This window comes from Pelophylax lessonae, assembly GCF_965119305.1.
Source record: "Pelophylax lessonae genome assembly, chromosome: 8".
Taxonomy (NCBI): domain Eukaryota; kingdom Metazoa; phylum Chordata; class Amphibia; order Anura; family Ranidae; genus Pelophylax; species Pelophylax lessonae.
The window spans coordinates 129,991,620-130,015,494 of NC_138775.1; the positions used below are offsets into that span (position 1 = coordinate 129,991,620).

A 23,875-nucleotide genomic window follows, 5' to 3' on the forward strand; every position below is an offset into this window, starting at 1 on the left:
GAGGTGTGTTTGTGGTCGTTATCATGTTGGAATACTGCCCTGTACCCAGTCTTCAAATGGAGGGGATCGTACTCTGCTTCAGTTTGTCACAGTACATGTTGGCATTCATGTTTCCCTCAATAAACTGTAGCTCCCCAGTTCTGGCAGCACTCATGCAGCCCCAGACCATAACACTCCCACCACCATGCTTGACTATAGGCAAGACACATTTGTCTTTTTATTCCTCAACTGGTTGCCGCCACACACACTTGACACCATCTGAGCCAAATAAGTTTATTTTGGTCTCATCAGACCACAGGACATGGTTCCAGTAATCCATGTCCTTAGTCTGCTTGTCTTCAGCAAACTGCTTGCGGGCTTTCTTGTGCATCATTTTTGGAAGAGGCTTCTTTCTGGGACGACAGCCATGCAGACCAATTTTATGCAGTGTGTGCGGCATATGGTCTGAGCACTGACAGGCTGACCCCCCTCCCCTTCAACCTCTGCAGCAATGCTGGCAGTATTCATATGTCTATTTCCCGAAGACAACATCTGGATATGACACTGAGCACGTGCACTCAACTTCTTTGGTCGACCATGACGAGGCCTGTTCTGTGTGGATCTTGTCCTGTTAAACCGCTGTATGGTCTTGGCCACCGTGCTGCAGCTCAGTTTCAATCTTCTTAGAGCCTAGGCCATCTTAATGTAGAGAAACAATTCTTTTTTTCAGATCATCAGAGAGTTCTTTGCCATGAGGTGCCATGTTGAACCTCCACTGACCAGTATACAAAAGTGAGAGTGATAACACCAAATTTAACACACCTGCTCTGCATTCACACCTGAGACCTTGTAACACTAACAATTCACATGACACTGGGGAGAGAAATTGGCTAATTGGGCCCAATTTGGATATTTTCACTTAAGGGTGTACTCACTTTAGTTTTGAGTGGCTTAGACTTTAATGGCCGTATATTTAGCTATTTTGAGGGGACAGCAAATATACACTGTTATACAAGCTGTACACTCACTACTTTACATTGTAGCAAAGTGTCATTTCTTCAGTGTTGTCATATGAAAACAATATAATAAAATATTTACACAAATGTGAGGGGTGTACTCACGTTTGTGAGATACTGTATATATATATATATATATATATATATATATATATATATATATATATATATATAGTATGGAAAAGAACCACCACCTTTACGATATTCACATTTTGTTCATTTGCAGCATGAAATGAAAACATAGTTTTTGTTTCGTCCAACTGTATTTACTAGTGCAACTTATAACATCCAAGTTAAGGATATAACACCAACATGTCAGATTTTTTTTTTTTTTTTAACTCAAAAACAAAATTACTGAGTTGGAAAAAGGATCACCCCCTTATGTCAGTATTTTGTTGGACCACATTTTGTTTTAATTACAGCCTTTTAGTCTGTTGGGATATGTCTCTACTAACTTTGCACATCTAGACTTTGCAATATTTGCCCACTTTTCTTTGCAGAACTGCTCAATTTCAGTCAAAATTGATTGTAACTTTGTGGCCTGCAGGCTTGAAGTAATTCAACAGATTTTTATTGGGGTTTAGGTCTGGGCTCTGACTAAGCCATGCAAGGACCTAATCTTTTTCTTCAACCACTGTGTGCTAATTTTTGCTGTGTGCTTTGGATCATTGTCATGTTGGAAGGCAAACCTTCTTCCTATTGACAACTTTATGGGAGAGGGCAGCGGATTTTCCTCAAGAGTTTGATGATATTTTGCCCCATCCATTTTTCTTCTGACCTGACAAGTTCTCCAGTCCCTGCTGCAGAGAAACACCTCCATGCTTTACTGTTGGCATCTTGTTATTTGGATGGTGAGCTGTATTAGATTTCCGCCAGACATATTGTTTGGTGTTGATGCCAAATAATTCAATTTTAGTCTCATGTCCTCTGTGAATAGAAGAAGTGGGAATCAGGGAGGGGGGTTTGGGGGCCAGTGCATTTATAACATGTTACATGTTACCCGCTGAATATGGGTGTAACATGTAATTTTATGAAAGGTGAACTTATCCTTTAAAATAATAGTTGTACACATACAAAGGAAATAAATATATATATAAAAAAATGGTATACAAAACTACTTTTTGATTATAGCTATTGCAGCACACATACAATATTTCAATAATATCTATAAATGCCAACACACTAAATATATATAATAGAAGTACAAATAAACAAGCATACGAAAATATTATGACTGAACCTGTTTTAGATATTTTGGGTCATAATCATGTCTTTTATATTATTCTGTCTATGGAAACAGTGAGGTGGAAACAGCGAGGTTCCTTTTGGTGCATCTTCACCAAAACTGTATGAGTCTCAATGTTGTTAATAGTTCCATCTTATCAGATAATGAACTGCACATCTGTCTTACTATAAAAGTTGCACTTATATATGGAAATAATAATAATCATGATTGAGAAAAATGTCCACATACTTTAAAGTTACCTTGGTAATACATCCATAAATGTTTGAGTTGTCGTGTCCTCATAACCTTGGAATATAGAGAAACTTATACAGTAGAAATATACTCTCATTGTCTGAAATGTCCCAGGATGTTGACCTTGGTTCACCGGGGTAAATAGACAATGTCACTTCATCAATACACATGTGTGTAAGTTCTTAAGTCTCAAAATATAGACCAGGGGTTTTATTTATCTTTTACTGTTAATTAGTACAATAAAGAGAAGACACTCTGTTTATCTTGCCATAGGATGTTGGCCGGTGTTTGATAGGTCCAAGGTTTGTCAAACAGATACCATTTGGAGAACAATAAGAAGAGCCTCTTCTAGGCTTCAGGTGGGGGAAATAATAGAAACCCATTGTCCAGAAACTGCAAGGAAACGTTGGCTTTAATAAATGTATCCCTTATGTTTTGTAGATTATTTTGTAGAAATAATTTGTAGAAATTGTTCCAGTTGAGAAAAACAGAATGGGAAAGACAAACTAAAGTGAAGACCTTTATCAATGACTTGTTTTAAATCTGTCCCATCCCAGTCCAAAATTAAAATGATAAAATATATAATTGTATTTTATAACAGTTCTGACATTTGTCATTACTTTTAAGGTGGGAGCAGTCTAAATTAGAATATAGTTTGCACTGGCTTTAAAATCTGTGGCACATAGTGATCAATAATATTTAGGGTCATTATTAAAGTATTGACATCCTTCTGGAGTGTGCAGTCATCTACCCTATATTACCAAAAGTATGGGATGCCTAACTTTACAAAAACATGAACTTTAACGGTTCCCAGTTTAATGTTATTATGTTTAAAGTGTGAAAACACTTAGAATTTGTTAATGGACATGTTCTGGTCATTGTTTATATCTATTAAGATGCTTTAGTTATGTAGAATTTACTAACGTTATCATTTTCTTAAATCATTAGGTGGTAACTAAACGTGCATATATGGCTGTTGGGTCACTTACCATAAATGAGGAACGCTCAGAAGTAGTGGATTTTTCTGTTCCATTTATAGAAACTGGTATTAGTGTCATGGTGTCAAGAAGTAATGGGACTGTGTCCCCCTCTGCTTTCCTTGGTAAGTTACAGTACAAATATTAAATTGACGTGTCTCTCTTTTTGCCATTCTACCCACTTATATTTTTGTACCCCATTAGTGTCCTTAGAACCATTTTCACCTATTATTTGCCTTCACAAAAATGTTTCCATTCTTTAAGCAATAAATCTTGCATTTGCCTTTCATGGGACTCATTTTTAAATAGTCAAACAAGGTAATAAAGAGACAAAAAGATAAAGGCCCAAACCTATTTAGCAGTGCTGAAATGTGTTAGGTGATTCACCAGCCAATTAAATTCAAAGTTAATTCTTTCAGAACAAAAAAAAAAAGAGCCCCTGACAAATTACAAACATAAAATTAAATTCCAGCCAAAGATCATTATCTCTAGATTTCAGTTATATTTGCCACATGTATGCCCTAACTTACTCCTATAAGTAATTCAGTCCTAACTTACTACTATAAGCATTCTGCATGCTCACATTTTTTTTCTTTATGTATTCTTCATTTTAAAGGAAAATGCACAGGGATTGCAGTGTTTCTAAGAAACTGGGACCATTCGCCAAAAGTCCAGATTTTGTAGTCAATATCACGCTTCCCACCCCTTCTCCCTTGGAATAGGTTTTGGTTCTCATTCCTCTAATGGGTGACTTTAGGAAAAAAATGTTTGCTAAGACAAGGAAGGAGCAGTACCACAGCAAAGAGTCATGCCTCTATTTTCCCCTCTGGTAAGCATGTTCTCAGTACAAGACTGATAGCATTTTGCAGCTCAATAGAGCCCTGATTTGCCCGCAGTCCTGTCAATCCCTCTCCCAGCCTGAACCCTGCTGTGTAGGAATTTACAGGAAGTTAAAGAGGTTGTAAACCCACCTCACAAACTTGTACCTATAGGTAAGCCTATATTAAGGCTTACCTATAGGTGCTATAAATATCTCCTAAACTTGCACCGTTTAGGAGATATTTAGAGTGCCTACTGCCGATGACGTCATCGGCGCAGGCGCTCTGAAGGAACGGCCACCCGTGCCGTTCCTTCAGAGCTCAGTGCCGTGAACGGCGGCTCCCGCGCGCATGCGCGGGAGTGATGTAATCGCGCCTCCGGCCAATCAGATGGCCGGAGGACGCGAACCCGGAAGCAGGACGGCCGGACATGTCGCCGTCCTGTCGCTGAGGTGGCGGCACTGCGGGGGCTTCGTTTTAGGGTAAGTACTACATAATGAGCTAGTATGCGATGCATACTAGCTCATTATGCCTTTTTCTTTACAGGGCTTTTTTTTCCTCGTTTTTATTGGGGGAGTTTACTTCCTCTTTAATATAAGCACATATTATGATGCTTGTATAACCTGTATATTATAATATTTTTAATTCATTATTCCCTATAACTTCACCCTGTTTTATTATAAATTGAACATTTAATTTAAATAGGAGTCAAGCACCTTTTTGCCTTCCCAAATTATGGCCATACAAATATTATGCTTACCCTAATTTACTTAAGGTTACTCTCATTGTAAGAAAAAAACATTAGGGAATGTCAACCTGACATCTAAATAGTCTAAAATGAGTTGTCTAAAATTGAAGGAAACCTATGATCTAGAGAGATATTCTTACTAGACTACCTAATTTTAGTGAACTGGGTATACCCTTTAAAGCTGCCAAAAAGTATTTTCTTTTAAAATTGAATATATGCTTAACAACCTTAAGATGTATGACTCCTAAATGCCTTTTTGCTTAAATATATTTTTTAACTGACTTGCTGTATCTCACCTACAAAATAATAAGTCATGCAAAACAAATAGCCTAATTGTAAAGAAGCCCTGGCCCAGAAATTGTTAGGAGCATGTTACACCAAGAGCAATAAAGGGGTTTATGCAGATTCAGTTTACATGTTATGATGTATCATTGGTGATTAAACACACACTAAAGTAAGCTTGCATTACCTGAGCATTCCTAGTATTCCTAGTCATTTTTAAGCATTTTTTAGGGTGTTATTCAAGCTTTATGCAAGTATATTTGCTTGTGTATCAAACTTTGGGTATTTGCTTCCTAGGATTGTCAAGGGCAGGGGAGCAATTCTAAAGAAAGAGTTTTCAGGAATACATATTGCATTCTATGGAGGCAAAAAGGCTTAAATATACTTTAAAAAAGGTTATGTCATTTTTTCAGTGCAGGTTGTAGAGTACAGTGTGACTGAGAGAAGTGTGGACAGGGACATTTAAAAGCAGGGGTCCTCAAACTAAGGCCCTCTAGCTGTTGTGGAACTACACATCCAATGAGGCATTGTAAAACTCTGACAATCACAGACATGACTAGGCATGATGGGAATTGTAGTTCCTGAACAACTGGAGGGCCATAGTTTGAAGACCCCTGATTAAAAGAATGGGATTCTGCGTGTTAAACATAGTTGATCATAGGGAAACAAGCTGAAAAACACAGTGTGAGTGGTGGCTAAAGAATAGTTGGAGTTTCTTATCTTAACTTTATCTTAGTCTTTGCAGCAGAAAATGATGGTCTTAGCAGTAGCAATTCAGTATTAGTCCAGTCCAATCAGGAAGCCCCAAGGCCACAGGCATGTCACACACTCCTGACTTCTGAAATTTTGTTTGAATTCATTTTTCACTGATCCAACAGAGTAGTTTTTTTTTTTTTTTTTTTTTACTCTTTTAAAATACTTAGCTATACATGTGAAATTAAATGATTTGTTCACACAGTAGTAATGGGGGATTTATTAGTATACTGTATATCTATAAAGCATATTTATTATGACTTAAAACGGATGAACCAATTTTGATGATCTGTTATATTGTATAGTTTATAAAGTTTATATATATATATATATATATATATATATATATATATATACAGTGTATATATATATATATATATATATATATATATATATATATATACTATATTACCAAATATATTAGGACGCATAACTTCACACACACACATGAACCTTAATGACATCCCAGTCATAGTCCGTAGAGTTCAATATTGAGTTGGCCCACCCTTTGCAGCTATAGCAGCTTTAACTCTTCTGGGAAGGTTGTCCACAAGGCTTAGGAGTGTGTCTTTGTGAATGTTTGACCATTCTTCTAGAAGCGCAACATCAGGTCCGGCACTGATGTTGGACAAGAAGGCCTGGCTCGCAGTCTCCACTAATTTATCCCGAAGGTGTTCTGTCGGGCTGAGGTCAGGACCCTGTGCAGGCCAGTCAAGTTCTTCCACCCCAATCTCGCTTTTTCATGTATTTATGGACCTTGCTTTGTACGCTGGTCCAAATAATTTGGTGGAGGGGGGTTTATGGTGTGGGGGTTGTTCTTGGCCCCTTAGTTCCAGTGAAGAGAACTTTTAAGACATCAGCATACCAAGACATTTTGGACAATTTCATGGTCCCAACTTTGTGGGAACAGTTTGGGGATTGCCCTTCCTGTTCCAACATGACTGCACACCAGTGTACAAAGCAAGGTCCATAAAGACATGGATGAGTAAGTTTTTGGGAGGAGGAACTTGACTTGCCTTACAGAGTCCTGACCTCAACCTGATAGAACACCTTTGGAATGAATTAGAGAGGAGACTGCGAGCCAGGCCTTCTTGTCCACATCACAAATGCGCTTCTGGAAGAATGGTCAAACATTCCCATAGACACACTCCTAAATCTTGTGGTGGCAGAAACTAAACATTGCTCTCCAGCTCTGTGTTGCAAAGACTGTGACGCATTTAGGCTAGGGCTGCACTTGTGATAATACAAGGAGTGCCTATTAGGTCCAACACTTCCTCCTTCTATAAAAATTGCTGAATGATAGTGCCTCAAAAATGTACTGGTAAGGAAAAAATGTTAGATTATATACTTATTTTAAAGGGACACACCAAGAATAAATATTTATTGAATTGCAACTCACCATTTTTTAGATGTGATGACTGCATTCTATTTCTTTTTTTTTTTTTAAGTAATTTTCCTTTTTTTTCACCTGGTGATCCAGCCAGTAAGTCTGTTATTTTCCAATTTACTTTAAATAAGTTGGCAAATAAAGGGCTGAGACATACTATTTAACACTGGCACTGGTACTTACAATGTTTGGCTTCTCTTCATTTATATAAACCTTTATCCCATATAGAAAAATATATTTGCTGTAACTTCTTATAAAGAGTTAGCTGGATTAAAGCTTTGATATATTAGTCAAGCCCATCTAAATCTGCTAGTCTAACATTACCCCACCGTCAGACTGACAATACTCGTGTCAAAAAATGTCTGCTTTACTACTTCATCTAGAATGCAGGCACCATAAGACACGAAGTGTGTTAATGGCTGGATCACTAGGCGAAATAAAGAAAATATCCTGAAAAAAAGAAAATGAATGCAGCTACCACATTAAAGGATTGGCAAGCTGTCCCGGCTGGCTAGAATCCACTCTATCAAGATAACCGTATTACCACACTTGCTGTACTGCTTTTGCTTCCTACCCATATCGATTGTTGGAGCAGATCTCATGCAATTTCAATCTAAGCTTCTACATCATGCCTGGGGCGACAAGGGCCAAAGACTTTCAAAACAGGTGCTCTTTGCTCTCAAAAAGGTCTTGGCCTCCCTCATCTTATGTTTATGTTATTGACGAGGTGGCTTTGGAACGGACAGTGGTTAACAAGCTTCCATTAGACTATGTTAAATGACAACCTGGGAAGAGTAGACCCCCCCCCCCATTCTTGCCCTTACCTTATCTCATTCATTGGCCATCTGGGATCAAGTGCGGTCCAGTACTAACCTAACTTCCTCTTTTCATCCATTGGCTCATCTTTTCAACAATCCAGCATTTCCCCCTGGCCAGGATCCAGAGGCTTTCTGCTGGTGGCTAAAAAAGTTCCTGTATTGGACTGGTCATTTTCCCACTCCCTGTGGTTCTTTTACCTTGTCCCATTGTAGAGCTAAACTGAAGATGCCTTTCACTGAGACTTTATAACATTTCACACTTTATGCTCTCCTTGGGCCCGCAGTAACTAGGGATCCTAAGGTGACCCCCTATGAGAAATGGTGTACAAGGGATCCAAGGGCAGGTGGGGATTTCAAATATCGTTCGACTCTTGCTCGCCACTGATACTAAATTACCTTATATGCATGCATGGGACTCAAACTTGGCATTATTATTGACACTATTAAATGGTTTGGGAAAGTATGGGAACCATAGGCCAGCTATGTTCATATAGAGCTTTAGGAAGGTGCTTGATAACAAGTGGGTTCCCTTTTCCATTTAGTTGCCCATTTGGGCTCCCTCTATGGGTTTCCTTTCCATGTCCTGATGCTCTTGCTCACTTTCTCCTCTTCCTCCTTTCTTTTCTCCCCTGGCTGGGGTCTTCCCTTTCACATTTTGGGAGTTTTATTTTCTGTTCCATGTGTTGGGCCAGACCTCATATTTGTTCGCAGTTTGCATCTTTTTATATTGGACCCCACCGGGCTCCCTGGTTCCTGGGACTGTTTGAGTATTCCCTTGTTTTCTTACACTTTGTAAACACTGTTCTGAGTACTATATGGCACAAACGCTACCAGTGAGGCTATGTGTAGCCTTATTTCTTATCTTTTGCACCATTTACTATGCTCATGTTCTACTGCTCTTGCCAGGGCTCTGGCCTTTGTTCCCTTTGATACTCTGTAATCTATTTTCAATAAAAAAAATTAAAAGTCAAAGGATTGGCAAGCTGCAATATATTACTTATTTGTTGTTGGGTTTAATATCACTTTAGTCTGTCTTTTTCCTGTGATGCCTAGGCACAGGTGATATTTTGCTCCATTCAGCAAGATCCTGGGAAGTGCTAGCACCCTAAATCTCGTGAGGAGATACTCTTGAACTGAGTGAAAGTGTCTTCTCATGAGCTTTTGGCTACTTTGTATTCCCCAGGAATATTCCCATAAGGTAAGGTAAATATATATTCTAACTTTTTTTGTTAAAGGTAATTTTCAAGTACTATCACAATTGATACAGGGGAGTGGGGCCAAACTTAAAGCTGAACTCAGGGTTTTTAGCAAATTTGTAACAAATGCAGGCATACTATGAGTTAAAGGGTTTGCAATCCTAAACGTTTGCATGGCTGCCAGACCCTCTCATTTAATCTTCTATCCTGCATTGTGTAACTGTTTGTATGAAACAATGCCTCTAAATACTTTTTAAAAAGTGTCTTTAGGTCTGTCAAGTGACTCCCGGCTGCTCTGATAACACAATTCACGGCTACAGCAGGAGGAGCCGAGCTCTCCCTCTAAGTCACGTGACCGCCGAGCTGGCCACTTGGTTCCTCCTGCTGTAGCCCTGGATTGTAGTATTTGAAAGACCAGGAGTCATGTGACAGACCTAAAGACACTTCTCAAAACTGTATATAGAGGCATAGTTTCTTACAAGCAGTTATACAGTGCAGAATAGGAGCTTAACAGAGAGGGGATGGCAGTGACATTTGACTGGTTTATTACCAGCAGCAGCCGGGGGGGGGGGGGGCAGAGACAGAGACACAGCCACAGACACACGGAGCTGACAGGCAGGATGGGGGAAGAGCAGAGAGGAGAGCTGCGGATGACGGAGGCACGCAGGCAGACCATGGTGGTCAGGGCTTATTAGCTATGATTATCGTGGTCAGCACAGAGAGGGGGGACACAGAAAGTGTTTTTTACAGTTTCCAGAGGGGCAGGTTAGACAGCACAAGTGCTGTGCTGTTTAACCTGTTATAAGGAAACAGAATCTCTATTTTTTGGGGGGGTAACAAACACTTTAAGTCCAAGTTTATTGTGCTTCAGGAAGATAGCTTCCAGAGCTTGAATGATGGATAATCTGTTCTCAGCTTCTTCAAGGGCAGAGTTGATGCAGCTGCTATGATGCCTCTCCATTCCTTCTGTTTAGTCATAGAAGCCTTTGTTTTATGTGAACTTGTTCACAAAATGCAAAGGCTTCTGTGAACGGGCAACAGAGAGGAGGGGCAGGCATAGCTGCTCTGTGTGCTTTTCTCCACTAAAAGCACTGAATGTCTTCTCTTGGAGTGCCATCCATATACCTGTCATCTGTAAAATTAAAAAAAAGAGATACATCCAGGAGGCGCTATTCACCTCATTGAACCTAACTCACAGTATGCATGTACATTTATCAAAGTGGCTGAATTTCTGGAATTCAGCTTTAATAAGCAAACCTTGCATTTCATGTTAAGGTTTGCTTTAAATCTCTTTGCTACGTACTAATACATTTTAACTATTTGCTACCCATTATCATATAAGCAGCTAATTAATTTACATTTTCTACAAGTAAGGAGTGTAGCCCTGGCCTTACTCTGTGAAATAGCATCACTTTGAATCAAAGCTTTAAAACTAACCATTGGTTAAGTCTTAGATAAAAAATAAGAAAGAAAGACAGATCTTGTAAATTAGCATTTTCAGAATGAGTTCTGCAGTGGTGGCCTTTAAATTCTCAATACAGGTTTTCTTTATGCTCTGTATCCTATTTTTATTCAGGGTCATCTAATAGATTGTTTTATGATCTGATTTTCAACTATAGCTTTCTCCAGAAAGAATACTACTATTATCTATGAATTCCACCTTATTAATAGCTTACCTGGTGGACCTCCTACTACTGACTACGGATAAATTATGTTGAAATGTAGAGATGACCTTCCATCTAAAGCCCAGCTTTGTATTAACATAGTAATCAGAATTATCTTCCTTCTTTGATATGACCCACTAACAAGATTATTAGAACAGTACAAAGAAAGTCTCTGTTTGCTATAAGGTAAAAGAAACATGTTCTAACTCATTGATTTATTGGTATATGATCCTGATATGTGAATAAAAATGTTCTCAGGAACAATGGATAAATAAAATACATTTTTGCCATGCTAACACCAGAACTCTGAGCTGGGTTTTTTGAGGGGTTTAATAACTGTTTAAAGATTTTTCAAGAAGTACGTCCAGTTTAGATGAAGAACAAATGTTGGTTAATAGAAAGCCTGGATGTGTATTAAGTACTAATAATGGGAATAAGCACACACTGATGACAGTACAGGCATCATATAAACAATTTTAGAATATGGACGATGATGTACCTTTAAAGAAAGAGTTAGTAGTAGAGGTATAAGAATAAAAGGAAATATATACTTGATACAATTCCCAGGTAAGAAGAAGTTGTTTTAAAGGTAATCCTGCAAGTTCATGCCTTTTTGGAGGTCCTTTTGAGAATTACAACCGCTGTGGTCAATTTTCTAAAGCCATAACTGTATAGCAGGGGCATTCATCCTGTTCCAGAAAAATGAAATGTGAGACTTTGCAGCAATAAATAAATTGAGGTAATGGATCATTTGTATCAGCCTGCTGGCTGGTCTGTACAATGAAGTGAGATAATCCAGGGGTTACCTTCAAGCAGGAAGCCCTAAATGGGTTCAATCAATTTGGACAATTCACTCCAAAAAAGATTCAAAATTGGGCAGTCCCACCATGTATGTTCATGTGTTACTGTCTTACTTCAGCCTTTGCAACATAACAAGGAGATGTTTCAAGGAACATTGCGTGCAATTTGGCTAAGGTATTATACCATTGAGATGGGAGTTTATTCTGCCATCTTAGAAGATATTTGATATTATGATATCTGCTCATGAAGGTCTGTTTCCCACTGGGAAAGGAATCCAGGGTAAGACGGCAATCCTAATTGTAAAATGTCTTTATAAAATTGAGATATGCTCTCACTTGAAGGCTCAAGGGATGAGTTCAAAAGGATTCAGCTCTTTTAGGGTATGCTTTAGCTTTGGTAATGTTTGAATTAATTGAGGTAGTTATTTAAGCATATTTATCATATGCACATTTATCTATAGTTAATATTTGAGTGGAGTCCCTTAAATTCTAATCGAGGTTTGATCACAAAGTCTCAAACTGTTTAGTGTTAAAGTCTAGGGCGTCTGGTGTCCAAGTGTAAAACTGATATTCCAGAAGGCCTGGGAGAAAGTATGCATGATCTAGCAGTGGCAGTGAAGGTGAACTGTAATGCCATTTATGCTGAGCTTAAAATGCATCCCATATTGCCAGTGATGAGATAGTCAGTAGTGAGGTGTGGGGTGAGAGCAACCTATGTTTTTTTAGGAATCTAAGGAAAATTGTGGAGAGTGGTGTTACTCAAAACATATTCTAGGTTAATAATTTAGAATGATCAGCATATTTACAGTTAGAAATCCTAGTCAAATCTGCTGCTTGGTAATAATGCTTGAGATATGGCAGTGCTGGTCCACCTGTTTGTTTAAACATAGATAGCATAGTAGGCATGTGTGGAGATCCTTGGTTTCGTCTACGCCACATATGTACTTAAAAAAACTTGAGTTGTAAAACTTGCTTTTGTCTGGAACAAGAACCCTCAAAATTACATTAACTTTGATCACATTAATTTGGCCTAACAAAGACTGGTATGGGGGTTATCTTTGAAGATCCTTTGGATTTAAATTTTAAGAGGTAAGTAGCTGGGTTGGATAAAATACATTATGCAGTGGGTTTAATAAATGCCTAAATATTTAATGTTTTGAGGTTTCCAGACGAATGGAAAATGTGCTTTAAGCCTCCTAACCTCAAACCTGAAAAGCATTAGATTAAAAAGTTCTGACTTGTTTAAAAGAATTTTGAGATCCGAAATAATCCTTCATGAGCAAGGAAAGGGCCGTCATTAAATTAGGGAGGGATATAGGGGTTGTTGTATATAAAATGTCTTCTGCATATGAAGCATATTTGTTCACTAATCTGAATCCCATGGATATTTGGGTTTTGCTTAATGGAGGACAGGAGTGGTTCTAGAGAGCAGGGGCGACATTATAAAGTGTAAAACATTTGTTCAATATGTCAATAAACAAGATTTATGCTCATATAAGGCTAAGAATCAGTGGTGCATTTTAGATCTGAGACCAAAATGTCTAAGATTGCCCATGAGGTAGCCCCTGTACACCAAATCAAAACTTTCTCTGTACTGGTGAAGAGGCGTTGGGTGGATTAGCATTGTTTTTAAACTTATGCTATGAGACATAATGTATAATAAGGTATTCAAGATTATGTTTATCTCCAGCCATAACAATAAGTAATGTGGCAAATTCAGTAAATTTCATAAGGATTTGTGAAAAAGGTGGTTTAGAGAAGATTAGATGTCTTTAAGAAACAAATATCCCCTGTATAGATCAGCACACTTACCAGAAAGCATAAGGGATTTTTTTTGTGAAATCAAATAGTGGCCCCTTTTGCTTTATTAGTGTCTGGTAACCTATAATACCAGGTAGAATAATAAAGGGAGTGAAGTCTGGTGGAAGTATTGTGTTCCTAATTCCTTTCTTTAAGAAATGTTATATCACAATATCAGACATTTTAATTCTTTGTAAATGTGATGTCTGTTTCCTGGAGTATTTATCCCTCTTGCATTATAAGAGATTAAGTGAACAGTCACTATAGGAGCATGAGAGGCATTTCAAATGCAGTCTGCCATAGCTGGGTGTGAAGTTAAGGGGAAGGGAATAAAATAAAATAAGGAAAGCAAGAGGGAAAAGGAAAAGAAGGAAACACAAGGGACTGAAAGCATACAAAGATAAACATACAGCAAGTGTCGACTATGGTAAGTTTTTATGCAAAAAAAAAAAATGCAGTTATTATTAAGAAATAAAGTAGAAAAAAATCATATACAAAAGGTAGCACTAAGGGCGCCATAATAAAAGCCTATTGGCTGGGGGGTACCTTAGGAGGGGGACCACTGATCAATGGTCTGAGGTTAAATGGCCATGTCCATATGGACCAGAGTTTGTCAACATTAGGCCCTGCATCCAGCAGGGCTAATCAATAATCTTGTGAAGATACATTGGGACCCATACAACTTGAGCAAAAAATGCCTGGAGGAGAACAATGTGGGGGAAATTGACAAAAACAAGTGCATTTAGAATCTGGTGCAGTTTGCATGGTAGCCAATCAGCTTCTAACTCTACCTTGTTAAAATAAGCTTTGACAGAAAAATCTGGAAGCTTATTGTTTTTTTTTTTTTTTTTTTTGCAAAGCTGCACCAGATTTTGCATGCTCCAATTTTAGTACATTTCCCCCTGTATGTCCATAACATGTGTACCAAATCAAACTTGGTTAATTAACAACAGAAGGAAGACTGAGTTGTAGAAACATATACAGCGATTTGCAAACAAGCAAATGTTCTAGAAGTATATGGCAGGATAGATTGGGAGACACAGAAAGATTTCACCCATTTTGAATGGATGTGTCAGAGCATCTTTTTTTTTTATGATTTCTGCCATTGGCACACTGGGAGAGTGGTAAATGTTGGCATGGTGTCTTGGTGGGTTGAGATGGAGATCAGCAAAGGAGGACTTTCATTTCTCAGGAATAGTAAGAACAACCAAGTGTCCATCTTTGCATGCAATCAAGCAAGCCAGAAAACTTCTAGGGTTTGCAATGTTAGTGACACATAGCTTGTCCAGCAGGGGTGACAGTGTTCTGCGGCTCTGCACAGTTTCTCTGGCTGTGGCTGGATCCGAAAACACAGTAATATATGCACCATCAAAGTCAATAGTAGGGTTATCCCTGAGTTTTTGCACGTTTTTTTTATTTTCCTTTGTAGTAATGAAAGATGAAAGCGACAAATAATGTCTCTTGGTGTGTCGGTAGAGAAAAAGCATGCACAAGGCTTGATGCACCCAATTAAAGCTTGGGGGGGATGTCACTGGTTTACCCAATAGGATGTTAAATATACCTCGCACCATGTCCCAAAGATCCCCATCTCTTGTCGCTTCAGGCTTCTCTTGTGCAGACCTTATTCCGCCTGTTCCTATTCTCTTGGTCATCCAGTTTTTTTAGGGTACTGCAATGCAATTGTTCTCTGATAGCTTCTTCCTGTTCGCCTAGTGTTGATCTTAACTGACATTGTTTTTGCTGTCCAAATCAGGAACAAGCAATCTAATGGTGACAACCCTGGGGTGGATTTACTAAAACTGGAGCAAGCAAAATCTGGTACAGCTCTGTAATTAAACTGATCAGCTTCCAGTTTTTGTCAAAGCTTCATTGAACAAGCTGAGGTTAGAAGCTGATTGGCTACCATGCACGGCTGCACCAGATTCTGCACTCTCCAGTTTTAGGAAATCAACCCCACTGTTACTCTGTGGATACAGTACAGTCAGTGAGCACAGTTATCCTAGGACAAAAAGTATGTTGCTGGCAGGATAACCAGGTAAAAATAAAGAAAAAATACTGTAGCCTTAAAAATGAAGCTGATGTCACCCCATCTAAGGACTCGTAAGCTGCAAGATCGTACATTTTTGGTTTTGGTTATAGAAACCCTTTAGGAGAAATTAGAAATGTAGTTTTTGTTTTTCTTTGCAACTACACATCCACCATCTTTCAAAAAAGTATGGATAATTTTTCCTCATGTACTGTATGTACATTACCTTGACATTTGTAAGTGTAAACGCTGTTTCTGCATACATAACGTCACAAAGGAAGTCTTGCACAACCCCTTCACTGATCAGTCTGTGATATTACTGAAGTTGAATGTGTTAGTAAATGTCACAATATACATACTGTATGAAGGAAATGTTGGAAATTTCTACCTCCTGTTAATTGAAGTTCCATGACATAGATACATCCTAGACTTGTACATAAATCAGTCACAGACCACTTTAACATGGGACATTTTGCTATCTTTAGAGCCAGTCATCCATTGTTTTTCTCTCCTGAGAATATTTAATCCATTATCATCCTCTCACTAGAAAAATGCATTTTGTTTTTAAAATAACTAATAGTTATATTTATGATTTGCCTTTTTCATCATTAGAATGTTCATTCACTATTGATCACAGAGAACTTTGCTGTTCACTTTTATGTAAACATTAATGATCTACCTTTTTTCTAATAATTCTCTCCTTAGAGCCATTCAGTGCAGATGTCTGGGTGATGATGTTTGTCATGCTTCTTATTGTGTCTGCTGTGGCTGTATTCGTATTTGAATATTTTAGCCCAGTGGGGTACAACAGGTGCCTTGCAGATGGAAGAGGTGAGATTACACTATCTCTGTACCATTACAATTTTCTAAATGTCCATTTGCTACATTAATTATGTCTTTATTTCCAAAAAGTAAATTCAAAGTACACGTGTGCCTTGATATCATGTTTTTTCAATTCTGATTTTGGCTAAAAACTTTGATCTTTGTATGGTACTCAATGTTTGCTTTTTGACCAACAGAGCCTGGTGGCCCATCATTTACTATTGGCAAAGCCATTTGGCTTCTCTGGGGCCTGGTGTTCAACAACTCTGTGCCTGTGCAGAACCCAAAGGGAACCACAAGTAAGATTATGGTATCGGTTTGGGCCTTCTTTGCTGTGATCTTCCTGGCAAGTTACACAGCCAACCTTGCTGCCTTTATGATCCAAGAAGAGTATGTGGACCAGGTGTCCGGTCTCAGTGATAAAAAGGTATGAGAGCAGACAAAGTAGTTTAATATTTGTGAATGTAAGATTTGTTTTCTTTCTTCCCTAGGTAAAGAAGTATTATATAAGATTTGTTTTTTTCTTCTTTCCCAGGTAAAGAAGTATTTTATATATATATATATATATATATATATATATATATATATATATATATATATATATATATATATATATATATATATATCATATTACTATACTATCTGCATGTGCAGTCTTAATCATCAGAAAAACTCTTGCTGGTGACCTAAAAGGAAATCATTCATGGTGTAGTTGATGTACAGAATGTTTTCAGGGCAGTGCACTGCAAATGTTTACAGAGAGATTTCCTACAACGAAGTACAGGTCCCTTTTCTGTGGTGCAGAAATACTGATCATGCATAGCTGCAACATTTTGGTGTTTTTGGATTTACCTATACAAATCTACCACTGCAGTTAGAACTTTGAAAACAGATTGATTGAAATTAAATTGTTCAAATTTGTTGTACAACTGAGTATCTATTTCTTGCAAACCCAGATGCATAGCAATGGATTGTTGGGGCCCATAGGAAAATGATTAGCACTAGCTCCTATGAAAATCACATCCACATGTTCATAGCTTTTACTGTGATAAAGCCTTTCTGTGGGTAGAGGTTAAACCTCTGTTTGTGTACACATTTCAATGGCCTTAAAGTGAATTGCTTTGCTCAAAGTTCACTATAAGGACCCCTTGGGTATTTATTCAGATTGATCATTTCTCCAGATTAAATGTCTCTTCTCAAGAGAGAATAAGGGCTCTTTCACACGGCCGCTCCGCTTGTCCGCAAATCATCCTATTTTTTTGCGGATGATTTGCGGACATAATGTAAGTCAATGGCATTGCAGATGTCAGCGGAATACCATCCGCTGACATCCGATTTTCTTCCTTTCAGTTCTGTTCCGTTTTTTGGAACGGAACAGAACCCTATTTTTCCTCTGTGTAAAAAACGGAAAGGAAGGAAAATCGGATGTCAGCGGTGTCATCCGATGACATCCGCAATGCCCATAGACTTACATTATGTCCGCATATCATCCGCAAACGGATGGGATGATATGCGGACATACGGAGCGGATGACAGAAATGTCATCCGCTCCGTGAAAAAAAAAAGTCCCGCAGCGGATCTTTCACACGGAGCGGCCGTGTGAAAGAGCCCTATATGTTTTTCAGTTAAATATGAATTCCAGATATGACTTTTTTTGGTGAGTTATATTGGCCTAGTTATGTAAGTATGTATGTACCATCCCTGTGAAAGCTGGAAATCACTGTAGTAGGAACCACTACAGCAGGGATCGCCACTAATTTCTGGGTTCTGTGAACAGGCACAATTTAGAGAAAACTTAGCATTTTCTAGCTAATTTTGTCAATGAATGCAAAACATTATCTGAATTGCACAAGGTAGTGTGGCAGAGCAGTAACATCGCGATCTCTACTTCATTAGAAATCTGCAGAAATTTGGGCAGTGTTTTGCCAGCTTAACTAAAGCTTTGTACAGATATGGTAATGTACCTCAGAACACCAATATCCTTTTCAATCAATTACTTGTTCTCCTCCTAGAATGTATGATGCTGCATATTTTTAGCCACTAAGTGCATAACTTTCACTTAATCAGCATTAAACCTCATTTTCCACATAGTTGCCAAATTGAACAGCACATGAAGGTCTGCTTGTAAGTTGGAGACATCCTTACATGCAGCATAAAAGCAAACATGGGCCCAGAAATCCATTTACATTTGCCCTCTTGCTGGAATCCTAGTGTGCAGGTTCTGTCTCATAGCTGTTTGTTTTTAAAACTAGCGTGGCTGTGGGTCTCTACTCTGCACAGACTTCACTTACCAATTGCCATCTCGGCAGATGAGTCTATAGAGTGCGCATACATTACCTCCTCCTTCCACCCTGGGAGCATTCACAGGCTTTGTGCGCTCTCTTACTTGGCTTCCTCCCCTTGCTCACCCCCTCCCTCCTTCCATCCCAACCACCAAAGTGACAGCATCAAAGCGAATACAGACTGGAGAAGCATTTCCCCAATCTGTTTCTCAATAGTAAGGGCAGGTGCTGTAAGAAATTCTTCCAAACTATGTCCAAAAAATATTGTAAAAGCACACACATTTAATAACATATAAATATGTATAAATATGCTATTTCTTCGGAATAACAAAAGTGTTAATGGAGGGTGATGTTTTTGGGAGAAGCATACGTACATGCATTCTGAAGTTGATACATCTGGAGATATCCTTGACTGGAAAGATTTATCAAACTTAAATGGAAAGGCCCTTGTGGACCAGGTTATGCCTATGGTGGAGGACTTCACATGGTGTTTAAAATCAAGAAAACATCTGCATGGTGGCTAGAGGATTTGAATTGGGGACTTTTTTCATGTGCAATATTTCAATTTGTAGACATATTATAGGATTGTGTGTATAGGATTGTATGATTTTTATTTTTTCCCCCCTTTTATTGGTTGAATTAGATAGACTTCTGTCTTTTTTCAACCAGAGTAAATATGTAACTGAATTATTGCAATATTACCATATGATCATTTTGTGTTAGTGGAGACACAAATCTGAGGTGTTTACCATCATTTATTTTTATATAAAAACACGGATTTTTGATTTTGTGAATTGAAAGTTTTTGTAACAACATTGAGGTCGGGATCAGGAGTTCGATATCAGTTTTTGCAGATGACACAAAATTGGCCAGGGCAATAACTACACAGCATGAAGCAGATATCCTACAGAATCACCTGGACAAAATTACAGAGTGGGCAACGACATGGCAAATGAGGTTTAACGTGGAGAAGTGTAAGGTTTTGCACTTGGGGACTAAAAACATAAAAACACAATACACGTTAGGAGGGGAACCCTTGGGGGAATCAAAAATGGAGAAGGATCTGGGAGTCTTGGTTGATGATATATTAGGCAACAGCATGCAATGTCAAGCGGCAGCTGCCAAAGCCAGCAGAACATTAGCATGCATAAAGAAAGGGATGTATTCCAGAGATAAGACTATATTCCTTCCACTTTATAAAACTCTGGTCCGACCGCATCTGGAGTATTCCGTCCAGTTCTGGTCGCCAGTCCTCAGGAGGGATGTGTTGGAGCTGGAGAGAGTCCAGAGAAGGGCAACTAAACTAATTAGGGGATTGGAGGACCTTGACTATGAAGAGCGTCTACAATCGCTCGATTTATTCTCCCTGGAGAAGAGACGTCTGAGGGGGGACATGATAGCAATTTATAAATATCTTAATGGGGATCCCAGCTTAGAAAAAAAGCTGTTCATTCGAAGGGATTGCATGAGGACTCGAGGGCATACAATGCGATTAGAGGAGAAGCGTTTTAAACTCAGGCAACGAGGAGGGTTCTTTGCTGTTAGGGCAACAAGATTGTGGAATTCTCTACCACAAGAGGTGGTTTCTGCGGGTAGTATGGTGGCTTTCAAAAGACTCTTAGACTTACATCTCAAGGATCAGAACATTCAGGGGTATGTGAGATGATTACAGCCACACACACCTACACAGGTTGAACTGGATGGACTATTGTCTTTATTCAACCTCACCTACTATGTAACTATGTAACTATGTATTGTAATGAGGGGGTGTCACCATCACCAATATATTACACTTAACGTTCCCCTATTGAAAGGAGGTTACACTGTAAGATTTATATGGAGGTTATCCCATTTTAATCATTGTGGTTTAAACACATTTTCTTTAGGTGGACTATTAAGAGGGTTCTACCTTTCCTACTGATATTTCGGGTTATGTTTCAGGTGTAGACATACATGTGAATTATAGGGTTAATATTGTGTGGATCTATATCAAAAAGAACAAATAGCGCTGCATTTTTATATTTTTATACATTTCTCTTGAGTGCTAGCAGCAACCTGACTGTTTATTCACATTTGGTTTTGTGGTGGGATAAACAACATGTGTTGTTTTTTATATATATATATATATATATATATATATACACACATGTACAGTGTATATATACATTTTTAATTTTTTTTGTAAAAATAAAAAAAAAAATAATTCTAAACTATAATTAATCATTATATTTGTATTCATTTCTCTTGAGTGTGGGGACACATGTCAATGCTTGCAGCAGTCTTACTTTTTATATACATGTGGTCGCGTGGTTGTTATATATAATATATATATATATACAGTATACATATTATTTTGGGGGAAAAAAACACATTATTCAGTAAAAACAGTGTGTGTGTATATTGTGTACAGGAATATTGTGCCAGGGATAGATCCTGGATGGTAAATAGGTAAATATGTGACACCATTCTTTGGGTTGTGATGCTGCAAGCTGTCCCCCCGTTGGCTCTAAGCCCAAGAACTCAGTGATCACATGACCGCTCAGTTCTTGGGTCTGCTCTGAGCAGATAGTGATGACTGTCAGTCACAGCTCTCCACTCTGCCCTTCCAGCTCACACTGGAGTGCCAGGCAGGAGAGGGGGCACTGGCTGGCTTAAGCTCCCAGCAGAGCGCAGAGAGACTAAACCAACTGCCTGTAAGGCTTATTCTGGGTTACAGAAGAGTACAAGTAAATGCACTCTTCTGACCCAGAAGAGACACAGTATATGGCCAAAAAAAAAACCCAGCCCCATAAAGTGAGGAAAAATAACATTCTAAAATTGGTGTGAAATTCTCTTAAAAATACACAACAGACTCTTAAGCCTCATTCACACAGGCGTATTAAAGTGTACACCCATGTGAGGGCTGTGTTTGTGCGCACATAGATGCACATGTGTTACATGTGTGGGCAAATGCAGCCCTTGTATTGGTGTATGCTGTAGTACAAAAAACAACCACCAAAGGAATATGCACCTACAAAGGCTACCAGGTTTAAAACAAAATGTATAATTTATTTGTACTCACATAAGTCGAGAAACAGTGGCAAAGATGAGGAACCCCTCCTCACAAAACCACTTGGGGTATATCTCCTCAGCCTCACCCGGGTACCCTCGAAACTCCTCCCTCCTAAAGAGCCCAAGACAGCCCACCCCACTCTGGTTACTTTAGAGCAATCCCACTCAACTTGAAGCCTCCCCCTGTGACCCACTACAGTAAAAACTAGGCTCCCTCCTCAATGGTTTGGTTGCTCGGTTTGCATCAATGATCTATATGTGTATGATCTAATTGTGCCTGATTGGCTGAAAGCTTGTGATTGATGGGTTATCTGCCTGCTGATTCACCTTGAATAGCCGTCTGTAGAGTCAATTGTGTCCAACTCACTCTACTAAATATCAATGTTTCACACTGACAAAAAAGGAGCATTGATGGGTCTACAATGTAGCAGCAGCCTACTCCAAAGGTGATGTTTACAGGACTATAGATTGATATGTGTGATGAGCGAAATCAGAAGTATTAATACATGGATGTGTAACAATACAGGTTACAACCATGTGAAGAAAAATAAATATATCCCTAAAGATGCCCTGTTTGGTTCGCACCAGAAAATCGTGAAAGTTCGGAAGCGTATAACAAACCCTATTTAAGTCTATAGGACCTGAACTGGAAAAATCAAAAGTGCCCATTTTGAAGGCTTATATGCAAGTAATTGGGCATACAATGGTTATGTGGGTCATTTTTAAATGAGCAGTGATTTACTAATGCTTAAAGTGAAAGCATAAAAATTGAGAACTAACAATAAAAATGAAAAATTAATTTCAATAGAGTGCTTGTGGGGTCCTTTTAGTCTGCCTGTAAAGTGGCACATCTGTGCCATGTATAAAAGCTGCTGCAGCAATATTTTCAATTATACAGCCAAAAAAATGACATTTTCCCTGCAAGCGTTCTTTATTTTGCAAAAAACGGCTTGGGGAGCCAGTCTGTATGATGAGGCTACAATATAGTGCACTGGGAACAAGATTAGAGATTTTTTGGATAAATTCTGGTGTCTCTTCTGCAGACTTTGGATAGAAGTAACAGGTATGGAAAAATTTGTCTTTGGGTGTCGGAGGTGCCTTCACATCATAACCCTATAGAGGTACTCTTGATGAAAGTAAGAATTGGCCTTGCTGTAAAAAATTGAAATGATATGCACCTGTCAAACAGGTGCGAAGAAATAGGGTTTTGGGAGTCTGTGCTTCCTTCACACCAGAACCCTATAGAGGTACTCTTGATGAAAGCAAGAATTGGTCTTGCTGTCAAAAATGTAAATGATATGCACCTGTCAAACAGGTGTGAAAAGTTGGTCTTTGGGTGTTAATTGTGTCCATGAAACCTACACCAAAAAATGTTTTAGAGATTAAATCAACACCCACAACGTTAGACAGCCTAGAAGTCTTGCAGAGATTCCACATCCCAAAAACACTTAATCAGCGGCATCACCATCAGGGGCTTCATAGCTGCTGGTAATCCAGGACTGGATTTTCTATCATTTTGATAAATGTCAGCTAGACCACAGAGTCGGTTGAACGACGTGCTCTGTTATCCGTAACAAAACCTCTGGCAGCACTGAATGCCGTTCGGAAAGCACGCTAGATGCAGGGCAGCCCAGCAGCTCATTTGCATACTGGGCAAGTTCTGGCCAGTGGTCTATTCTCTTGCCCCAGTAACCCAGTGGCTCATAAACTGGAAAGCTCTCCAATCCATCTCTGTTTTTGTCCCTACATAATCGTCCACCATATGATGCAGATGCTGCCGTCAGGATGTGGAAGTTGACAGCCCTGGGTGCCGAGGACTAAAAAAAATTTGAAATGCATCACTTAGCTTGGCCCAAACAAACTATGTAAAGTGTAACAAAAGCTAGAGTTCAGCTTTAACTGTTATATCTCTGCCATTACACCAGTAACTTTGATGTGAGTTAAAAATCTCCCATTTTTACAATTGTCCTAATAGCCCC

General features: G+C 38.7%; 1 protein-coding gene across 1 annotated transcript in view; it reads left to right on the forward strand.

The window, feature by feature from the left end:
• GRIN2B (glutamate ionotropic receptor NMDA type subunit 2B) overlaps positions 1 to 23,875 on the forward strand; it is a 1,006,559-nt gene that overhangs the window by 885,504 nt on the left and 97,180 nt on the right. Inside the window, exons 8-10 of the mRNA XM_082265422.1 lie at positions 3,421 to 3,574; positions 16,447 to 16,572; positions 16,761 to 16,990. Of these exons, the coding sequence (XP_082121548.1) occupies positions 3,421 to 3,574; positions 16,447 to 16,572; positions 16,761 to 16,990 (510 nt within the window). The remainder of the gene's footprint in view (positions 1 to 3,420; positions 3,575 to 16,446; positions 16,573 to 16,760; positions 16,991 to 23,875) is intronic.